This window comes from Apteryx rowi, unplaced genomic scaffold (genome assembly GCF_003343035.1).
Source record: "Apteryx rowi isolate R43461 unplaced genomic scaffold, aptRow1 scaffold_428, whole genome shotgun sequence".
Classification (NCBI taxonomy): domain Eukaryota; kingdom Metazoa; phylum Chordata; class Aves; order Apterygiformes; family Apterygidae; genus Apteryx; species Apteryx rowi.
Window position 1 is genome coordinate 377,211 of NW_020450681.1, and position 14,048 is coordinate 391,258.

The following is a 14,048-nucleotide window of genomic DNA, read 5'->3' on the forward strand; positions in this document are numbered from 1 at the left end:
GAGAGGGGCCATAGGGGACCAGGAGGGCAGTAGGGGACTGGAGGGGGCAATAGGGGTTGGGGGGCAGGATTGGGGGGGAGTAGGACCCCCAGCGAAGGGACGTAGCTGGGCATGGAGGGAGGGGAGCAGAGCCCCTGGCGGGGGTGGGGGCACAGGGCCCCCAACGGCCGCACGCTTCCAATCTCCCCCTCTGTGCCCCGGCTGAACCGTTCCCACCCCCAGAGACTCTGAGGATCCCCGGAGCGCGCGGGGCTGAGCCGAGCGGGGCCGCGTCTCCCAGCCGGCGCTGGGCCCTGCCGCCTGCGGCCCCATGGCGCTGGGCCCGCCGCCCGAGGAGGGCACCGTCGCCGTCGTGGTGCGCGTGCGGCCCCCCAACCCCCGCGAGCGGGAGGGGGCCGCGCACGCCGTGCTGCACGTCGTCGACCAGCACATCCTCGTCTTCGACCCCGAGGAGCCCGGTGGCCTCCTGGCCGGCCGTGCACCCAAACACAGGGGCAAGGACCTGAAGTTCGTCTTTGACCGCGTTTTCGGAGAGGGGGCAACGCAGGAGGAGGTGTTCCAACACACCACCCGCGAGGTGCTGGACGGTGTCCTCAACGGCTACAACTGTTCCGGTAAGCCGGGGGCTTCCCAGCACGCCAGCAAGCGCCTTTGCGTCTGCCCCGTTGGGCTCGCGTCCCGGGCTGGGTGGACTCAGCAGAGCTGTGGACACGCGCCGTTGTTGTGCTGCCGCGCTCCGATCTGGGGAGCTCGGGGACATCCCTGGTAGAGCTGGTAGCCACTTCTCTCCTCTCGCGCTTTGATTTTCGGGCAATGTAGCGGAAACTCCCAATCAGTTGGAGAGCCGGGATCGTACGACAACAACGCGGTAACAAATACCCTTAAACTTCCCCGTGGCTTCAAGCTGGGGCAGCTCAGCGTGGGGATGTTCCCGACACTGAGGTGTGGTCTGAACTCAGCAAGCAGATGGGGCGAAGCTAAACGCTGGGTGCTGCTGTGGGAGAGGGTCAGCGGAGCAGGCAGGGCACGGAGGGGGGACACTGCTCGCAGCCGGGGCCAGCCAAGCCACAGACGCGGCAGGCGCTGCTCAGCATGGGTTAATAGGAGCATCGAGAGGATTATTCCGCTCCCTCGGAGGCAGCGAGGCCTCAGCTGGGCACCGAGCCTGCTTTGGGCTTGACGCTTAGCGAGCGATTGAGGCGAAGGACGAAAGAGAGCCGCAAAGACGCTTAGCGCTTTCGGAGGCGTCATTTATAGGACGGCTGCAGGAATCGGGCATTGGTGTAGGAAAGCGAGACCGAGCAGGTGCTTTCCAGGCGCGAGGGAAGGCGATCGCTCGCTCTCCGCCGCCCTGGGGCGGGAAAGAYGGAAAGGAATCGGGTGAATTCACAGCGCAAAAGGCGTTCTGGTTGCGCCAATCCTTTCCCGACCTAAATCGTTGTGGCAGGCAGAGCCACGAAACCCCCGGCGGCTGCTTAGGGAGGACGCTGGAGTTCTGCTGCGGGAGACGAATGCGTGTCGGGGTGCTCGGGGGGCTGCCGTGCCCCTCGTACGCATCTCCCAGGCTGACAGAGCCGCGCGGCCGGGCCCGAAAGCTCCTCGCCGCGCCTGACGCTGCAGATCCTTGCGCCGTTTGCAGGCTGTCAGGAGAAGAATAGCATAACTAGCGTGTCACTTCTGCAAGGCAGGCACCGAGCGGGAGGCAAGCGCTCTCCTGTCTAATCATGCGCCGGGCTGGGCACTGGGACTGCAGGATGCTATTCCTGGCTCTCTGGCTTGCTCTGCGAGCCGCTGAAGGCTGGCTCTGTCACTGTGCCCACCTGGCAGGCATGTCTTGTGTCTCTATCTGCATAAAATAACTCCAGGATCCTCAAATGAGATACTCTGAAAGCACAAAGTGTTGCTAATGGGGAGAAGAGCTGAAAGTCTCTAGATTAGTGTGTCCTGCTCTGATGTTAATGCTTCAAAGAGGGTGTTGAAAGACTGGGAAAAAATGAGATGAGTTACAAGGTCTGGGGGAAAAAAAAACCACCTTCTAGCGAGAGACGGGGGGAGCTGGGTCTGCTCAGCTTGTTAACGGGAAGGTTRAAGGGTGACTCGAGTAGGGCCTCGAAGTGTCTAAATGGGTGACGGTTTGGGGACTCGCTCTGCCTTCGTCTGCTAAATTAGAGCTGCTGTGGCTGAAAGCCAAAAGCAGACAGAATCGTGCTGGAGGACAGTGCAGATTTTTAGCGCTGAGGGCAATTAACTGCCGAACCGATTTGCCTAGTCTCTGCCTGATCTCCCGCCTTCCCCTACGAAGGCTCAGAGCGATCCCGGCCCTGTCGCGGGGGTTGCCGGAGGAAGCTCTCCGGTGGATGGACGGCCGTGAGACGACGTTGCGCTGCTCCCGTTAACGACGGTCTCAAACAGCCACCCTTTCCCTTCGCAGTGTTCGCCTACGGTGCGACCGGAGCAGGGAAAACCTACACCATGCTGGGCTCCGAGAAGAGCCCGGGCATCATGTACCTCACCATGGTGGAGCTGTACAAGAGGATCGAGGCCAGAAAGGAGGAGAAGACCTGCGAGGTGCTCATCTCCTACCAGGAGGTACGCTGCGTCCGAGCTGTCCCTTCCCACCTCTGAGTCACCGTCCCTAGGATATAGGGCTGACACGGGTCCTGTAATGTTGCACGGAGTATCCCAGCTGCTCGGGATACCCCCCTGCGCTGTGAGCTGTGTCTGGCACCCCAGGGTGGCGCTAACTCAGCCAGAGCCTGACTGGAACCAGGCTCATCTGACTGGTTAGGTGAACTGGTGCTGCTGGTTTCTTCCTGCCAGTCTCCCATCCGGAGCCTRGGAAGTTTCTCTTCCTTGCTGAGATGACAAAGTGTCTGCAGGCTTCATAGCTATCTGCTTCTGGCTGGCTGAAAGGGCTCTAGAGGAGCGGTGACGTTTAGAGCACCGTCAGCTGCGCCGGTGTAACGCCCGGGAGGTTGTCCTCAAGGTGTTTCTCTGTGGGGACACGTCTGATCGGGTTGTGTGCGACGCTGGTGGAAAAAGCTTCTTTCTCTGCTCGCTGCGCCTTGCCGCTGGGCAAACGACCTCAGCCTTACTCTGGGTTGCCTGCTGTAGGTGTACAACGAGCAAATTCACGACCTCCTGGAGCCCAAGGGCCCTTTGGCGATCCGGGAAGATCCAGAGAAAGGCATCGTGGTTCAGGGTCTCTCCTTCCACCAGGTAGGTGTGAAAAGTGGGCACAAGGTCTGGGCAACAGTGCGCCTAAACCAGCTCTGGAAGCGAATGTGTCCCCTGGGGCCACATGTGTGGGAAGAGCGCGGGGACGCTGTCTGGGTGGCCCCTGGCTAGCAGCAGATGTGATCCTGAGCTGAAGTGAAGCCCTGCGGAGTGGCGGGATGTCTGAGCTGCCGTAGTCGTTTAGCGTCAGGCTGACGCGGTGCCCGCGCGCCCTGGCCCGCTGATCCCTGCCTCGGCGCCTTCTCTCCCAGCCCAAATCGGCAGAGCAGCTCCTGGAGATGTTGGCCAACGGCAACAAAAACCGGACGCAGCACCCCACCGATGCCAACGCCACCTCGTCCCGCTCGCACGCCGTCTTCCAGGTGAGGGGCGACGGCTGGGGGATCGCTCAGGCTTTGGGCCGAAAGTGGGGCTAGGAAACAAGCCTGCGCAGGGTCCAGCCTTCCAGGGACTGACATTTAGCCTTAGGCTTTTGGCTCTTGCAAGCTTGGCAGTTGGGAACCGTGTGTATTACCCGGCTTAGAGCAAAGGGGACCAGTTATCACAGGCTCAATCTTGTGCCTCCTAAGTGCCTACGGGCAGCCTCTCCGCTCCGCCATCCCCCTCGGTGCTGAGCCAAGAATTACATTCCCAGCTCTGTAAGATTGGCCCCGGTTCGTCGGTGCTCTCCTGCAGAAACCTCCCAGTTGATTTCAATTCCAGCCGGGCCGTTCCCCGAATTAGCAAGGCCGTCACGGCTGCAGGAGGACACTGGGGCCTCTGACTGTGATTTCAGTGTGGACCTGGTGCCTTGCCCGTTGCTGCTYGCAGGGGAAGTACAGGTGTCTGGACGGCTTCCCAGCTGGCTTCCCAGCTGGGCCCGGCGGTGGGCTCTGGATTCCTGCCTGCCGCGAATCCATTAGCCGTGCTGGAAATCTGCCCTTCCTGCTGCCAGTTCTGCCTCCCGGCAGGCGAACCACAGTCTGGTGAGAAGCCTGGCTCTGCGTGAGGAAGCAGGACCAGCTTCTCCAGCGCGAACGCCTCAGCCTATGAGAGACGGTAGCGTGTCCTGTTCGGGGAGCTCCCGGGGGCGAATATGCTGCTGAGGACGTTTTATGGTGGTGGGAGAAGTTTGCTTCTCCTAAAAGATCTTTAGGGATGCGGAAGGCAAAGATGTGAAGCAGYGCAGCAGAGCGAGCCTCGGCAGCAGTGTCGCTCCTCACCTGAACCAGCTGTGAAGCGGCCTCAGCACCAAGAGGCCTTGGCCAAAACCCCCTTGGGGACATCACTAGGCTGTGCCGGCTGGCTCCGGGGGGCTTGCAGCCCCTGTCAGGGTCCAAGTTTGCAGGCGTGCACCTGGATTATCATCTTCCAGTGCCTTTCTTGAGGCAAGACCCACAGCTGGACTCAGAGCTTGGGGGTGACACTGTGCATGAGCACTTTCCAGGTCCCAGCAGGATCTCAGCTAGCACGTAGCCCTTCAGAGACCCAACTCGCTGTGTGCTGCCTGCTGACAAAGCATAGGAGATGCTGATGGTTTYCCCTAGCTCTGTAAGCTCATGTGAGGTCACTTCCACGGCTTTGCTGCTCATGTCATCGCAGTTTTGGCTTGTCTTTTCAATGTGTCAGGAGCCTCTTTTCCCCCTGCCTGACATTCTGGTGCCTGTGATCCACTTCACTACATCRAAACAACATCAGCACGTCATCCTGCTGGCGATGCAGCCTCCAGCCAGCCACCTCACCCCTTAGTCAGCAACAGCCTCACAGATCTCTGTCCTCGCAGATCTATGTGAAGCAGCAGGACCGTGTTGTCGGCCTCGCTCAGGACCTGCAAGTGGCCAAGATGAGTTTGATCGACCTGGCAGGCTCAGAGAGAGCTTCGGTCACCAAGACCAAAGGAGAGCGGCTCCGGGAGGGCGCCAACATCAACCGCTCGCTGCTGGCCCTCATCAACGTCATCAACGCTCTGGCCGATGCGAAGGTAACGCTGCTCTTCACGTAGCACTGCTGGACTCTGGCTGTCCAGGGTAGGTGAATRMGAGGGGGGTGCTTGTGCACCAGACRTGGTGATCCCTCTGGTGTGGTGGGGATGACAACCTGGGCTGGGGACAGYGGTAGGGATGGCTCTGATAGGTGGCATGGGGCGTGCGTAGCCATCTCCTCATGGCACAGGACTCGGGGCTGAGCATCTGTGAGCCAAAAGCTGAGCAGAGCCTTGATCTTTTGGTACAGAGCAAGAAAACCCACATCCCGTATAGGGACAGCAAGCTCACGCGGTTGTTGAAGGACTCCATCGGCGGCAACTGCCGCACCATCATGATCGCTGCCGTGAGCCCCTCCATGCTGGCCTACGAGGACACCTACAACACGCTCAAGTACGCCAACCGGGCCAAGGAGATCAAGCTGTCGGTGAGAACCTTGCGTTGCAGCGGAGAGCTGCTGTGTTTTTTGGGAGCGGCTGGGGAGGGGTGGGAAGGAGCTGAGTTTCACAACCTGCTGTGGTGCGTGTGGGGTAGCTTGGTGGGTGCTTCTCTGCTCCATCTTCAKTTTTCCAGTCCTGGGAGTGCTGCTCCAGGCAGAATCCAGCCCATGAAGCTACAGATGCTGAGCGCCCTGTCTTCTGCTAAAGCCCCTCAGCCCGGAGCCTAGAAAGGCTCCTGAGTGGGACAGCAGGTCCCTGAGCACAGATCATGTCTGCTGCAGCTACCCCGGGGCTTCCTGGGGATCCTTGAGCCCAGAAGAGGTTGAGGAGCTGCCTTCCTCTGGAGCTGGGAGAGGGGGTACGCGCTGCCTCTGTGCTTCTCTAACCTCTCGCTCRCCCCTGGCTCCGCAGCTGAAGAGCAACGTGCTCAGCCTCGACTGCCACATCAGTAAATACGCCGTGATCTGCGAGCAGCTGAAAGCGGAGGTGAGATGCTGGCGAGGAGGGAGAGCTCGGGGGGACAGGACACAACCCTCCGAGTTTCCCTGATCCTCCGCGAGCTGCGTGAAGGTGCCGTCCGCCAGGAGGGCTGTGTTAACCTCCCTGCGGCGACGGGGAGCTCTGATCTCCCCCGGGTTGCGAAACCAGCTGTGAAAGGGGTGAACTTTCCTCGTAGGTGGCAGATCTGCGGGCGAAACTCCGCGCCTACGAGGGCAGGGCCAAGGGTACAGAAAAGCAGGCGCCGGCACCGCTGGCTCCCCCAAGCTCGAGCCCAGTGGGGACACCCAGGTGAGGCTGTGGGGCTGGCAGGGAGGGGGCACAGAGCTGACTGCGACCTCCCCGTGCCCAGGAGTCTGCGGGCTTTGAGCGCTGATCGGAGCCCAGGCATCAGTCCGAAAGCGGATGAGCTTGTCTGCTGGTGTGCACCATCTTCTTGATTGTGTGCAGACCTAACGAAGCCGGACAGATCGCCGTGTGCAAGCATCACGGGAAGTTGGGCTGCAAAGACTAAAACTTGTTCTGTCTCCTTCATCCCCAAATTTCTTAGACAAATGCGACAGCTTTCCCAGCAGATCTTCTTTGGCTCAGTGACTTCCCCTCTGGAGATTTTCTCTTCCCCAGGGTTGTTTCTGGTTTATGTAGGTTGGAGGAAGCTGTCCCAAAGACACGCTCGGACCTCCAGGTTTCCTGGGAGGGTGACCAAGAGGCAGCTGCAGCACAACCAGAGTTGGAAGCTGAATGGCCTGTTCAGCCCCAGAAGCTGGAATCGGAGGAAGAGGTGAGAGAAGGAGCGGGCAGCGAGGGARGGCTTGCCATGGCGAGCCAGGCCTCTCAGGGGGCACCTTTGTGGCACAGAGCGGTCTGCTGAGAGAGGGCAGGAGCTCAGCAGACCTGCGGGTTCCTGGGGCACCTGGCTCAGCCTGTGCTAGGCTTCATATTGCTAGCAAAAGCCGTTAACTTCCCTGATAACAGGGCATTTAGGGGAGCAAACTCAGCTTAGCTACRGGCTAATCCTGGGCTAGATGGCTAAACCCTTTTGGATGATCACTCCAGGCTCGAGAGGAAATGCCCCCCAGCAGCCCCAGAGCAGCCCATCACATGGATCTTCAGCTGGAAATGAAGAAAGCAAGCCTTCCTCTGCAGGGGTTGTCCAGCAGCCAGACAGAGACGTGAGTGTCCTTGTGCCGTCCCCATGTGCCCCTTCCTCTTGGTTGCCTGTGAGCGCTGTTTCCCGGGGAGGGTGGGTTGTGCTTGTTCTTGTTGCACATAACCATCCAAGGGATGGTCTGCATGGACTTGMGAATAGGTCTTTGCTTGTAGACCACTGCATGCCCTACAAAGAGAGCAGWTTTGGCCCCTGGGGATTTAATCCCATGGGATAACCTTTCCCAGGCATGAAGCAGAGAGGGACAGATGGTCCCTGGGGAAGGTCCTCTTTCACCCATGCCCTMATCAGCTGTCATGCCTGGGAAGAAGAAGACATGAGCTCAGGAAGCGAATATGTGGTGCAATGAATGGTCAAACAAGCCTTCTTTCTGTCCTGGCAATGCCGCTTCCAAGRGCAGATGGAGGTTTCCAGGCACAGCAAACACAGGAGCCTTAAGTGCAAATTGTTAGTTGGAAACTACCTCTGCAGAGACTCTCCTCCTGCCTTGGCTCCCCCAGGTCCTGCCCTGGCAGGGCTCTCATGGCACCATCTACTGAAGTCTCTGCCCAAGCATCTTGGCAGAATGAACCTCTTTAGAMAGATGTCTTGAAGGAGGCTGGCCTTGATGTGTGCCTGGATCTCTGGCTGACTCTAGCCAAGCCAACGAGTGTCTGAAGCCTGGCAAAAAGTCTGTGGATGYTGTTTGGCCCCTTGTAACCCACAGGTGAACACACAACTTGCAGGTCTGGTGCTCTGGTAGGAGGTTTAGAGCTTGGGTATCTCACAGCTTCAAAGTTTGCCTCTCTTCCCCCTAAACTGCACTAACAAGCTCTGACCCAAAGGAGCAGATATCTAGAGGTGATGCTGGTGGTTCTGAGCCTCTGCTGCTGGTGACACCGGCCCAAGATCACTGTCTAACTGGTTCTTGGGTCTGAATGCAGACCGGTTGCTTTGTGCCGGATCAGAGGGAGGTCACGTCCCCTCATCTGGCATTGTGTCCCTCTCTGTCCCAGGCTTGTAGCTGCTGTCCTGAGCATTGCCCGAAGGCAGTACTCCCTCCTGAAGGCTGCCAACCTCTTAACTCCTGACATGGTCTCCGAATTTGAGGAACTGGAGCGCAAGGTCCAACAGGAGGCTGGTGCGAGCCTGGAGCAAGCCAAGCTGCCGAACGGACCCKCAGAGACCAGCGGGGCTGCTCCGGCCCGAGGGCCGCAGCAGGACCRTCACGGTGAGGACTTGGGACAGTCGGTGTGCTCCCCTCTGCTATGCCTCGGGGAGTACGGGATGTGCTGGAGGGGTGCTTTGGAGGAGATGGTGGTGGCCATGGGCACAGGGCTGAGAGCTGAGTTTCCTCCTGACGTGGTCCCTAGTKGGGCAGGCCAAGAGCAGCTCCCAGCCCCATTTTGTAGGGCCTTTCAGGCTAACGAGCATCTCTGGCAGCCCSGGGCACCTAGGAGCAGCRTGGAGCCCTGGTCTTGGGGGAATTYGTTGTGTGTGTGCAAGTCAGCTTAAACGGGAGCAGTATTTTCGGTCCAGGAGACTAAGGTAGCAGATTTGACCCTTACTYTTCTGGCCGGATTTACTCCTTCTTGGTACGTTTTCCCAAGTCGGCCCAGCTACAGTCTTCCAGCTGGCATCTGAAGCTCTTCCTCCGCATCCTYAGTGCCAAGGCACAAACCCAACAGTGAAGTTGTGGATCCTGCACACCCTGTTTTCCAGGGGCAGACTGGGCACTTGCTTTGGGGCTGGTCCRGTGCCTTTAGATTAAGGAGGCGTCAGGATTTGTCCTGACTCTTTCCCTCTGGGTTTAATGTGAGCATGGCTTGATGGAAATACCTAGGCTCGTACCTAGGGCTGGGCAGATGCCTTCACTCAGCTGTAATGATSGGCAGAGGGGGATGCTCCCGGAGCGGAGCGGTGCCTGGGTACGGCCGTGAGCAGGGAGGTGACTATTTTGCTTCTCCGCTTCCCTAGCCGAGGCATCCGTCAGCGTGCCTGCCACCAAGCGCAGTGCCCCCGTGACAAGAGCAGCTCTGCGACGCTTGCAGCAGCTTGCTCCGCTCGCYAGCCCCACGCTGAAGACTCCCGCCCTGGCTAAGAAGAGGAGGAGGTCGGAGATGAGAAGCGCTTCGGGACGAGGAACTCCTCACAGCCTCAAAATGCAGGCGAAACGCCAGCGGAAATCCTCCCTGCCGGACCTGCAGAAGGGCTCCGGGAGAGAAGTGGAGACTCCCGGGGCGAAGCAGAGCCGGGGCACCCCCTCTCCCAAAGAGACTGAGTCCTCCCAGCTACCGCCGTCTTGCACCCCCAAAATCTGCCCGTCGACGGTCACCAAAAGGCACGTGCCCTTGGCGATGTCGGCCGCCCAAAACCGCTGCACCCCGGCTGCCCTGACTCTCCGCGACCTCAACATGACTTTYGACCTCTCCGAGGACAGCGGTTCTCCCACCGTGGCCAAGCCGGGGACCTTCAGCCTGCCCCAGTTCCCCGGCTGGGAGAACGTCCAGTGCCTCCTAAACAAGCCGGAYGGCCCCTTTGCGCCCAGGTTAGTGCTACCGCCCCGGGGTCTCGAGGGCTCCCGGATGGGTTATCCTGCGAACGGTGCAGGGCTGCGTGTTAGGGGACTTCTGCTTGCTCTCCCTTTTTTGGTTGAGTCGCATCCCTGGACTCTCTTTGTGGATCACAGCGGCTGGACTAAGAGGGGAGACAGCAGAAGTAACAGCCTGCTGGGCAGGCAGCGGGCCAAGCTTGTGCACAAATTGCTTCCAAAGATACGGAAAGTGGTCTGAAAAATCAGTTCCTCCTTTGCCCTTTCCATTCGGACTCCGGAGGAGTATCCTTCAGAAAGCTTGTTGAGCCCGAAGCGCGTGTTGTGAACCAGGTGGGGCATTGCCTCTTCCCCGAGGGAGCYGAGGAGAAGTTAGAATAGGGATTGGGACCGTGCAGTGTTATCTTTATTTTTGGCACTTCGGAGATGCTCTGGCTTTTGCAGAGCTGGGTGAATTGTGCGGCCCTCTGGAAACGGAGGTTGTGATGCCCCCGGTGATGTGGGAGATCTTCAAGGAAATGTTTCCTGTAAAGGATAACTGGGGAAATGGAGGTAGAGAGGAACGGCCAGACCACGACCGCCTTGGAGAGCAGTGGTAGCTGGGCGCCTGCCTCTGCGCAGATCTGTCAAGGCCTCATCCATGCTTGACCTGTTTCCCCCGTGAAGCTGGGCAGGTCGCGTGGTTGCCTGTGACTTCGGTTCCCTGCATGCGTGTGGCGCTGGCCCAGTCTCCTTCCAGCCTCGTCAGCACGTCAGGGGGGTGTCAGGATGCGACCTTGGCGTTTTGCAGGGTGCTAACCCTCTTTTCCTTGGCCGCAGAACCTCCATCCCGGTGTTCACCATGAGGGGTTCCTCCATCCCCAAGCCCTCCTCCGTCTCCAAAGCGTCTGCCCAGAAGCGGAAGCGATCAGTGAGGTGAGACAGCAAAGGTCCCCGGCACGCCGTGTCCCGGGGTGCTCCGTGCGGGCGCGAGGGCTGATGGCTCGCTCCTGGATCCTGGAGCTCGGAGCCCCCAGCCTTGCCGCCTCGGCTCCATCCCGGCTGCAGCCGYGTCTGCCTTGAGCCTTGGGGTTTGTGACAGCCCCCAAAACGGCCGTTCCCCAGTGTCACTCTTGTCTTTAACAGCACCGCTTCCCGCTCGCTGGGAGGGCTCCAGAGCCGCATCGCCCGCCTCCCGCGCAGCAGCCGGAGGTCTGCGCATCCCCCCAGCGTCGCAGGTAAGCCCTTCTCCGCACCCCGCCGGGCACACGGGGAACCGGGCTCCCCGAGAGATCCCTGCCTTGCGGCAGGCAGCGAACTGCCGCCGCTCTCTGCCAAATCCCTTGCGCGGTTCAGGCYGCTGGAGGGGGGGGAAATACCTGGAGTCGGTACCTTTGGCGCTGGTGGAAGGTGCTGTTTGGGGTTTGCCGCTTCCTGGTGGCAGGAGCGTGGATGCAGCCTCTGGGAAGGGTGGTGGGTGCTTGGAGCAGGCTATAAAGGAGGATGGAGAGGGCAGCGCCTGGATCTCCTCGGGGAGAGGACCTGGGTTTGCTCGTTTTACCCAGCACTCATCCTCCTCTCTCTGTTTGCATCCTCAGAACATCCTCAGAAGGGCAGCAAGAGGAGCATGAAGGAGCTAGGGGCGCTCGGCAGTGCCTCCGCTGCTCCCAAACCCCAGGCCGTGAAGTTCGTGTGCTGATTGCCCCCAAAGTCCAGGAGCCCTCGCCATGGGGGCCCAAACGCAGGTGCCAAAATTTACCTTTCTCTATGAGCCCCATCTCATCCTTCCAGCTCCTTCCTCGTGGTTTGAGTCCCCATCTGCCCCTTCTCCTCTGCTCCGTACAAGCAAAGGAGCTCAGGACCTTCAACCCCGAGCTTGTTCCCAGCTGCCTCCTGCCCCATGTCCAACCTGGGTCCCCCCCCAAAACTGGCCAAACGTCTTCCAGCTCCTATCGCCGGGGGCCCGGCAGCATCCTGGATTACGTGTGCCTTCCCTCTGCGCGGCTCTGTATATTTTTGTAGCAGATGGATTATTGCTGTTCCCTCTCAGCCCCTCTGTAATCCGCGCCGGGGTGTCGAGTGCTGACAGATGGGTGCTGCTAAGAAATAACACGCGCTTTTAATAAATCTTTTAGCTTAAAACCAGAGGGGTGAGGGGAGACGTGTGGCTGTTGCTTCTCGCCTCCTTGCCTCCGCCTCGCGCGGGGGGCGGTGGTTGGGTGCCGGCTTCCGTCCACGCGGGCCCTGGACCGGCCCTTGCTCCCCTGGGAGCTGCTGCGGGTGAGCTCCCAGCCCTGCCCGGCCCATCGTGGCTTCCCATCTTCACGCTGGCGGCTTTGGTCCTCGTCTCCCATCGTTGGAGGCTCCGTAAGTGGCTTTTGCCCCTCTGTTGGATCTGCCTTGGAGGGCCTGGGTGGTTTGCTCCGTGTCCCGTGGAGCGGGTGAGGAGCGATAGAGGCCGCTTGCCTTCCCCGTTCCTGCCAGGCCCCTTGCTGCTGTGCTTGCTGGCCGCGGAGAGATGTCCTGCACCTTTTTCCCCTGCAAACCCCTCCTCGTGCCATCCCTGCTCTCGCCCCCTGGGCTCCCTTATCCCTAGCTCCAGCCAGTTGCCAAATCCACATCTCTGCCCGGGCACCGCGGCGGCTCCCTGTCCTTCTGTGCCACACCGGAGCCTGGAGCGCCCAAGGAGCTGCCTCTTAGCTGCTCTCCTTTCCCACCGGCCCTGGCAGGGGGTGAAGCGATGCTGCATCCTATTTTTCTAGGCCGGGCTTGGTCCCCGGGTGCCGTGACRCATCTGGGTCCCCGCGGCCACCGTTGAAGGCAGCTTCCTCCCACGAAGCCTCTGAACCGGCCCAACTTTGCCGAACGGGAGGGATGCGGGGTCTGAGCCGGTGGAGCTGCACGCAAGCTGCTCCCGCGGGGCTCGGGGAGGTGACCAGCTCCGGCGCGGAGAGCTGCTTTGCAGCAGCCAGTGCTCGCCTTTGTATTCCTGGAGGCTGGAAGCTTATCGTTAAAACTTCCAGCTCTCTCCAAGTTCGTTTGCCTCATTAAGAGGAGGCCGGGGGTGGGGGGAGAGCCCGGATCTGCCTCCCCGCAGCTGCCGGGAGTGACAGCTTTTCGCAAGAGGCATCGTCGATGCTTTGATCCCAGCTGCGTAGGAGCCGGGAGAAAATAAGTATCAGGGGAGAGGAGCGGAGACTTCCTCGGCGCCCTGAAGCCCCGGCGCCTGCCTGGCCTCCCTCGGTGCTGGTGCGTGTCCCTTCGCCGGGAAATTCGGCTTGAGGTGCCCCGGGGACCCTACGGTGGTTTTACACCCGTTTGAGAGCACGATGCCCCGAGCCRCCCTCGCGGATGAGGAGCTTTGGTGGGGAGTGAATCGCTGTGATTTAATTCCTCCCTCCGGCCCCCGCGGGCTGCAGCCCCCCTGCACGAGCCRGTGCCGGTGGCAGCACCAAGGCGTCCTGGCGCCCCGGCACGGGCTCCGGCCCCCGTGAGCATCCCGCATCCGTCCTCGCTCCTGTCCCCGGTCACCGTGGCCAGGGCAGGGGCTGAGTGGGGGTCCCAGCACCGTCCCCTGCTCTGCCCTGCCGGGACCAGGGGCTGGCAGGACGAGGCTGTCCCCTCTGGCCATGGCTGTAGACCCCAGGGACACAGCTGGGGGACACAGCCCTGGGGCCGYGGCCAGCCCATCCCTGGTGGCCCGGCCACAGCCCTGCGGTGGCTCTCGCCACCCGGTGCGGACAGGGAGCCTTTCCCGGCCATCGGCTGCCATCTAGCTGCCGGCCAGCGAGGCCGGTCCCCGTCACCGCAGCGTCCCCACCGAGGGCGCGAGGGGCCCCACCGGTCCCCCATCGCTGTGCCCGGGGTCAGTCGCCCTCGGTGGCTCCGTCTCAGCCACCTCTCAGGGCTCCCGCTGGCCATTGCTCCCCCTAAGCCACCACGTGTGTCCCTTGTGTCCCCAAAACGCCCTCGTCCCTTGCTCTGCTCCCCGGTCCCCACCAGCCCGGAGGGGCCGGGTGCCACCCAGGATGGCGCCAAGGCCCCGCTGTCCCCAGCCCCCTATTTGTGGCCACCGTGCCACGGCTCGGAGAGGGGGGGGACGCGGCTCCCGCTGGCCCCGTGCTCATCGCCCCCCCTGCCCCAAATCGTTCCCAGCAGCCGCAAGCCGGGAAAACCCCRCGGTCCGGCGCCAGCCCGGCATAAAGGCGCCCTCATTGCTATGCCGGGGCGCTCGG

The 14,048-nt window shown here is 61.0% G+C and overlaps 1 protein-coding gene across 1 annotated transcript; it reads left to right on the top strand.

Annotated features, from left to right (window-relative positions):
- Positions 1-310: 310 nt before the first annotated feature.
- On the top strand, positions 311-11,950 carry KIF18B (kinesin family member 18B). The gene is made up of 15 exons (XM_026076180.1): positions 311-614; positions 2,432-2,589; positions 3,115-3,219; positions 3,489-3,599; positions 5,000-5,197; positions 5,449-5,625; positions 6,050-6,124; positions 6,315-6,427; positions 6,782-6,917; positions 7,193-7,308; positions 8,300-8,514; positions 9,261-9,831; positions 10,654-10,749; positions 10,960-11,051; positions 11,412-11,950. The coding sequence occupies exons 1-15, from the start codon at positions 311-313 to the stop codon at positions 11,510-11,512; spliced, it is 2,568 nt and encodes an 855-aa protein (XP_025931965.1). The 3' UTR covers positions 11,513-11,950.
- Positions 11,951-14,048: the final 2,098 nt, after the last annotated feature.